At 46.0% G+C, this 8,424-nt stretch overlaps 1 protein-coding gene across 1 annotated transcript; it reads left to right on the top strand.

Moving 5' to 3' along the window:
* The first annotated feature begins 289 nt into the window (after positions 1-289).
* On the top strand, positions 290-5,716 carry LOC138774958 (MAGUK p55 subfamily member 4-like). Its single transcript, XM_069955730.1, has 3 exons — positions 290-367; positions 4,394-4,528; positions 5,416-5,716. Exons 1-3 carry the CDS (start codon positions 290-292, stop codon positions 5,596-5,598), a joined length of 396 nt encoding a protein of 131 aa, XP_069811831.1. The 3' UTR covers positions 5,599-5,716.
* Positions 5,717-8,424: the final 2,708 nt, after the last annotated feature.

Below are 8,424 nucleotides of genomic sequence, written 5' to 3' on the forward strand. Positions count from 1 at the left end.
AAATAAAATTTTTATCCCCTTCATTGTACTGACTCGCATATTGCGGTTAACATGTTAGTTTATGTTTCCTATGTTAATATGCCATACAATAAAGGATACTATTAAACAGTTCAACTTCCAAACACAAGACCTTATATGTTGGTGCATATTCATGGAAAAAAAAAAGGGATTTATCTTTCTGAGAATAAGAGGTAAAAACTAAAATTAAAATGTGTCATTAAGAGGTTAAATAAAATTCCTTTTATTATTTCTAACCAGTTTCCTGGAGTATGGAGAATACAAAGGCCATATGTATGGTACCAGTGTGGACACAGTAAAAGAAGTACTGGATGCTGGGAAAATATGTGTAATTGACTTGGAGCCACAGGTTAGAGCTGTAATGTACATGATATATACATTTATAATAACACAACTACGTTCAGAAGCAATGGGAGACCAAACCAATCATCAGCATGTGTCCAGAGTCTCATAATCATTTCTTAAAATGTTCTTCTATGTAGACTTTATGTGGTAGTGCATGCTGTGGTTGTATTATTTCATGAATCTGTTCTGTTAAGAATTAGGGTTCTATTAGACAAAGCGATTTTTAACGATTAATGACTAATCGAAAACTAGGTTGTTTAACGTTAACCTGAAATCGTTCACCATATTACACAGAAGGATAGTCGTTAGTTAGGATCCTTACTACAATCGTTTACTCCATCTAATCCCAGCAAAAAAAGGAACAATAGGCAATTACACTGACTGATTAGTGAACAAATGTGGAATTACAGCAAACGATTAGCGAACTATCACCAATGATTTTAGGGTCAGATCTAAATTAACGACACATAGAGGATTTTTCTATCATTGTCTATTACACAGTCCCGTGTAATAGGGCCTTTCACCAAAATAGGACTCATCCCATAGGTCCACAAACAAGCTATAGCAACTGTGCATGAATACACTGAATTTATCAATCTGATCTGCCCAGAGCTATGAGCAAATCCAACAGTTTCTGCCTCAGACAAGACTGGTAAATATTGGGCAGTGTGGTTGCTGTCTGCTACCACCACTGTGGAAACTCTATGTAGGCAGGGGCGTAACTAGAAATGATTGGCCCCATAGCAAACTTGATTGGGGCCCCCCTCCTCTGACCGACCACTATGCCATCAACACACCCAGCTCTACACAGAATCTGTACACCATACAAATTACAGTGCAGTAACATCAGCTGACTCACAGGGACGTCTTCTCTGATTGGAGTTCCCCTTTTCATCATCTTCTCCGTCTACCCTGGGCCGTTATGAGAACTTCTCCGAGCCACGAATCCACAGAATCTGCCAGAAAAACATATTAGGCTCCTCACTCTGTCACCATCCTCATTTCTCTACTAACTGCACTGACCCCTTTAAGCCCTCATTTAGTGGGTAACCCTGACTCTTTGTAGTGTATGTGTGTGTATATATATATATATCCCTAATATGCCCCGCTCTGTGTAGACACCTTATAGATGGTCCCTTGTTCAGTCCTCCATATAGATGGTCTTTTCTGCATCTCCTATAGTAGGGAGCCTCCCTCTCTGTGTCCCTTTATAGTAGATGACAACCTCTGTGCATCCCCCTATACCAGGGGTAGGGAACCTTGGCTCTCCAGCTGTTGCAAAACTACACTCCCATCATGCGTGGACAGTCAAAGCTAAAGCTGTAGTTTTGCAATAGCTGGAGAGCCAAGGTTCTTTATCCCTGCCTGATAGTATATGGCTACCTCTGTGTGTGCATCATCCTATAGGTATCCCCCAGTGTTGTCCATCCCCCATATAGATATCCCAGTGTTGTGCACCCCCTATAGGTAGCCCAGAGTTTTTGTGATCCCCTATAGGCTGCCCCAGTGTTGTCCATCCCCCTATAGGCAACCCCCAGTCTTGTGCATCCCCCTATAGGCAGCCCCCAGTCTTGGTGCATCCCCCTACAGGCAGCCCCCAGTCTTGTGCATCCTCCTACAGGCAGCCCCCAGTCTTGTGCATCCCCCTACAGGCAGCCCCCAGTCTTGTGCATCCCCCTATAGGCAGCCCCCAGTCTTGTGCATCCCCCTATAGGCAACCCCCAGTCTCGTGCAACCCCCCATAGGCAGCCCCCAGTCTTCTGCATCCCCAGACCCGTATAGCCCCCAGTGTTGTTCCTCCCCCATATAGCCCCCAGTGTTGTGGTTCCTCCCAAATATAGCCCCCAGTGTTGTTGTTCCTCCCCATAAAACCCCTAGTGTTGTTGTTGTTCCTCCCCCATATAACCCCCACTGTTGTTGTCCTCCCCTATATAGCCCCCACTGTTGTTGTTCCTCCCCCATATAGCCCCTAGTGTTGTTGTCCTCCCCCATATAGCCCCTAGTGTTGTTGTCCTCCCCCATATAGCCCCCACTGTTGTTCCTCCCCCATATAGCCCCCACGGTTGTTGTCCTCCCCATATAGCCCCCAGTGTTGTTGTCCTCCCCCATATAGCCCCCAGTGTTGTTGTCCTTCCCCCATATAGCCCCCAGTGTTGTTGTCCTCCCCCATATAGCCCCCCACTGTTGTTGTTCTTCCCCCATATAGCCCCCACTGTTGTTGTCCTCCCCTATATAGCCCCCACTGTTGTTGTCCTCCCCCATATAGCCCCTAGTGTTGTTGTCTTCCCCCATATAGCCCCTAGTGTTGTTGTCCACCCCCATATAGCCAGCAGTGTTGTTGTCCCTCCCCCATATAGCCCCCAGTGTTGTTGTCCTTCCCCCATATAGCCCCCAGTGTTGTTGTCCTTCCCCCATATAGTCCCCAGTGTTGTTGTCCTTCCCCCATATAGCCCCCAGTGTTGTTGTCCTCCCCATATAGCCCCCACTGTTGTTGTCCTTCCCCCATATAGCCCCCACTGTTGTTGTCCTTCCCCCATATAGCCCCCACTGTTGTTGTCCTCCCCCATATAGCCCCCACTGTTGTTGTCCTCCCCCATATAGCCCCCACTGTTGTTGTCTTCCCCCATATAGCCCCCACTGTTGTTGTCCTCCCCCATATAGCCCCCAGTATTGTGCATCCCCTTCCCCACATATAGCCCCCACTGTTGTTGTCCTCCCCCATATAGCCCCCACTGTTATTGTCCTCCCCCATATAGCCCCCAGTGTTGTTGTCCTTCCCCATATAGCCCCCACTGTTGTTGTCCTCCCCCATATAGCCCCCACTGTTATTGTCCTTCCCCCATATAGCCCCCAGTGTTGTTGTCCTCCCCATATAGCCCCCACTGTTGTTGTCCTCCCCCATATAGCCCCCACTGTTATTGTCCTTCCCCCATATAGCCCCCACTGTTATTGTCCTCCCCCATATAGCCCCCACTGTTGTTGTCCTCCCCCATATAGTCCCCACTGTTGTTTTTCCCCCATATAGCCCCCACTGTTATTGTCCTTCCCCCATATAGCCCCCACTGTTGATGTCCTTCCCCCATATAGCCCCCACTGTTATTGTCCTTCCCCCATATAGCCCCTAGTGTTATTGTCCTTCCCCCATATAGCCCCCACTGTTGTAGTCCTTCCCCCATGTAGCCCCCACTGTTATTGTCCTTCCCCCATATAGCCCCCACTGTTATTGTCCTTCCCCCATATAGCCCCCACTGTTCCCCTCTGATAAAAAAGAAAAAAACAAAACAGAACTCACCAAACCACACCGCTCCCCCGTCGGTCGCTGGTCTCTTCTTTCTTCCCCGCCGGATGAGCAGCTCCCTGGTCAGTCCCACGCAGCGCCATCACTGAGCTCAGTGTGTGCCGCGGCGGCTGGGACTTCCGGTACAGAGAGTGACATGCTCTCTGTACCCGGAAGTCCCAGCCGCGGCGGCGCACACTGAGCTCAGTGATGACGCTGCATGGGACTCGACCAGGGAGCTGCTCATCCGGCGGGGGCCGACACTCTTGTGATCGCAAGCAAAACACTGCTTGCGGTCACAAGAGTAATTGACAGGGCGGGAAGCCTATGGCTTCTCGCGCTGTCAATTAGAACACTTAACACCCGGGAGGCCCGCTCGGCCACCGGGTGCTGCAGGCGGTCAGCTTCGGGGGCCAAGGCCTCGGCCTGTGCCAGGGGCCCCATAGCGGCCACTACGGCGGTAGTTCCGCCAGTGTACGTAGGGATTTATACAGCTTCCATTGAAGCATGCATTGAGCGCCATCTAGTGCAGGCTGCCGGTATAGAATTTTATTCTTTTACTGAAAAGTTTAATAAGAAGCAGGAAGAACTGCCTCTATGGAAGGTACTCCATTGGATCAAATCATGCACAGTATTTATAGGTGTGCACGGTGCATGTAGGTTTTACCTTTTGGAACAATGTCACAAGAGCAACAGTTGGGATTGATAAATAAGCCCTGATATGCTGCTTACTTTTTGTCCTTTTATTTACAGGGTATTACAGGAGCTCGAAACCATGAACTTAAACCATACATAATATTTATTAAACCACCAAGCCGAAACTGTATGAGGCAGACAAGAAGAAACTCCAGCATTCTCACCGATTACTATGTGAACCTGAAGTATAAGGTACAGTTACCATTATTTGGTATATATTTTTTTTTAACATTATAATTGGTATATGTTTTCTGTCCAAGCAGATTTATCATTTGTATCATAGTAGAAACCCCATCAGCACTTTGTGGTTTGACAAAACAAAGACATAAAATAACCAGTATAATATAATTGAATTATGGTAGTGGATACAGATACCACCCTACCGTCCTGTAGGGCAGTGAAAAGTTAATGTGAAGCAGTTGTGGAACGTCACATGATATTGGCCTATTAGGGTCATGGAAGTGATGGAAATGCTTCTGGCAATTAGGGCACATTGAAAGTAGTGAATGATGCCAAGAGCTCCTTACTCCTTTCTGTAGCTCATTATCCGTATTTACAGAACGTGTAAATGCCCCCAAGGCCTCATTCACATGACTGCAAAATTCTTCCGTAATTGCTGATGTACAATTACAGGCAAAGTCTGAGATATGTATTTATTGCGGATGTTGCAGACATTAATTTCGTAACGCTTGCAAAAATAAAACAGAAAATTGTGCAAAAATATACTGACATGTGAATGAGGCCTCAATTAATCAACAGCTGATCTTTTAGCTTTAAAGGGGTGCCACTCTTCTTCTCAGCTTGGATCTATTATTGTGCAGCTAGATTGTAATGGTAACACACACAACCTGAGGAAGGGGTGGTACTGTTTTTGCCATTAAGGGTACGGCAACATATAGTAGAATCCTGCAAATTTCCTGCAGTTGAAAATCTGCACCACATTTTGCCTTATTCGTATGGATTTCCCACAACGGATTTATGGTGTTAAAAAAGTTCTGCAACAATGTGGATTTATTGTAGACTTCCACTTCAAAGTCAGGAAAATCTGTGATCCCTCATTTATTTTGTTCCACCTGCAGGAAGAAGACTTTCAGGATATAGAAGAAGCAGCAAAGAAGATTGAAGACCAATTTAGCCAATTTATTGACCAAGTGTTGGTGAATGATGATCTGCAGTCTGCTACAGTCCAGCTCCTGTCCATCGCCCGTCGTGCTCAGGATGAGCCACAATGGATTCCAGCATCTTGGATCTGCTCAGACTAAATATTTTACATCTCACAGTACTTCTTCAAAGACTAAAACTGTTCAAGTCCTATGAAATTGACAAGGGACTAGTTCGTTTTATCGAGAGTAAAGATGCATATATAAATTATTGTTTGCTATGCCACATGACCATCCAATGTATATGGGAGGGTCTTTACTCTCTATTGACAGCAAAGCTTGGGGGGGGGGGTGGAGAGATGAGTGTGGCATAGATTGATGATGTTAGCTTTAACAGGCTGGATCCTTTCAGGGGGGAAAAAAATAAGCCTACGTCGGGGGTATCTGGCATCAGCTTATTCCCAATAGCTGAGCATTAGAGATGAGCGAACTCGGTTCGGGTCCATCCAAACGTTCGGTATTTGATTAGCTGGGGCTGCTGAACTTGGATAAAGGTTGTCTGGAAAACATGGATACAGCCAATGACTATATCCATGTTTTCCACAGCCTTAGGGCTTTATCCAAGTTCAGCAGCCACCGCTAATCAAATGCCGATCGTTCGGGTTCGGATGGACTCGAGCATGCTCAAGGTTTGCTCATCTCTACTGAGCATTTATATTGAATAGGAGAGGGTCAGGAAGAATAGTGGTCTTGCATATACACCTATCACAATCTTATATGAAAATGGGAGAGGGAAGACTCTGGTACCTAATATAATTATACATTTAGTAGATTATTAAATACAGAATTGTAGATGTACCACTTGGCCGTCCAGGCAGAATGGGAATTGTAGTTGGAAGCCCATGAGTTGTGCACCACTGACTTAGCAGAATATACACTCACCGGCCACTTTATTAGGTACAACTGTCCAACTGCACGTTACCACTTAATTTCTAATCAGCCAATCACATGGCGGCAACTCAGTGCATTTAGGCATGTAGACATGGTCAAGACAATCTCCTGCAGTTCAAACCGAGCAAAGGTGATCTGAGTGCCTTTGAACGTGGCATGGTTGTTGGTGCCAGAAGGGCTGGTCTGAGTATTTCAGAAACTGCTGATCTACTGGGATTTTCACGCACAACCATCTCTAGGGTTTACAGAGAATGATTCGAAAAAGAAAAAACATCCAGTGAGCAGCAGTTCTGTGGGAGGAAATGCCTTGTTGATGCCAGAGGTCAGAGGAGAATGGGCAGACTGGTTCGAGCAGATAGAAAGGCAACAGTGACTCAAATAACCAACCATTACAACCAAGGTAGGCAGAAGAGCATCTCTGAACGCACAGTACGTCCAACTTTGAGGCAGATGGGCTACAGCAGCAGAAGACCACACCGGGTGCCACTCCTTTCAGCTAAGAAGAGGAAACTGAGGCTACAATTTGCACAAGCTCATCGAAATTGGACAGTAGAAGATTGGAAAAATGTTGCCTGGTCTGATGAGTCTCGATTTCTGCTGCGACATTCGGATGGTAGGGTCAGAATTTGGCATCAACAACATGAAAGCATGGATCCATCCTGCCTTGTATCAACGGTTCAGGCTGGTGGTGGTGGTGTCATGGTGTGGGGAATATTTTCTTGGCACTCTTTGGGCCCCTTGGTACCAATTGAGCATCGTTGTAACGCCACAGCTTACCTGAGTATTGTTGCTGACCATGTCCATCCCTTTATGACCACAATGTACCCAACATCTGATGGCTACTTTCAGCAGGATAATGCGCCATGTCATAAAGCTAGAATCATCTCAGACTGGTTTCTTGAACATGACAATGAGTTCACTTTACTCAAATGGCCTCCACAGTCACCAGATCTCAATCCAATAGTGCATCTTTGGGATGTGGTGGAACGGGAGATTCGCATCATGGATGTGCAGCCGACAAATCTGCGGCAACTGTGTGATGCCATCATGTCAATATGGACCAAAATCTCTGAGGAATGCTTTCAGCACCTTGTTGTATCTATGCCACGAAGAATTGAGGCAGTTCTGAAGGCAAAAAGGGGGTCCAACCCGTTACTAGCATGGTGTACCTAATAAAGTGGCCGGTGAGTGTATACTGTAGTCAAATATCTCTGTACTTAAATGCTCTTTGTAAGGATACATTTTTGTCGCCTATGAAAAGAGGTGGCCTGGACCTGGTGAGCAGGGAACAAACAACGCTTCCTCCTTTACGTAAGCACAACTGATCATGCAGTAGTTCAGGAAGACAGAAACAATTCAGCAGTTTCGGCTTAAGGATTACATTGAGCCTTTCTCCGGCCTCCATGCCCAAGAAAGGCTCAGTGTAATTCTCAAATTGAAACACCAACTAGCTCCCGGTTTTTGGTGGAACTGGGAGTCACCGAAACTGCAGTGGGAGGGTTGGCGGTCAGGAAAAGTGAGTACAGCCTATTATATCACTACAGCGCTAAACTTGGTCAGCAAAATATTTGCATCCTGCATGGCCCATGTGTAAACGCATTAAGGCCTTGTTCACACTAAATATATATATATTTTAAACAATGGTCGTTGTTTAACCCCTATGGAATCCCAGCCACAGTGTATACACACTGCGGCCACACAGAAAAGAAAACGGACATGTCTATCTCGTGTGGCCGCTATTTAGCAAACAGCGGCTGCACAAAATAGACTGGTAGATGGTACAATGGAGACGATCGGCACACAATCTGCCACTGGAAGCTCAGATATCCATGGAGATGACCACGCCAGGTCGGTAATGTGTGACCCCAATTCATTCTGAACATGGATCGCACAAAGTAACAACCCCAGCATGGTCATCTCTTTGGATACCCAAACTTCAAGCAGCAAAAGAGTACTTTGTGACAGGCATACATTAACGAGATTTTGTATTTATTTCCAAGAAAGTTTAAACATATCTTCTCTATCAGTAACATAATA

Source organism: Dendropsophus ebraccatus, unplaced genomic scaffold (assembly GCF_027789765.1).
Source record: "Dendropsophus ebraccatus isolate aDenEbr1 unplaced genomic scaffold, aDenEbr1.pat pat_scaffold_1152_ctg1, whole genome shotgun sequence".
In the NCBI taxonomy this organism is placed as follows: Eukaryota; Metazoa; Chordata; class Amphibia; order Anura; family Hylidae; genus Dendropsophus; species Dendropsophus ebraccatus.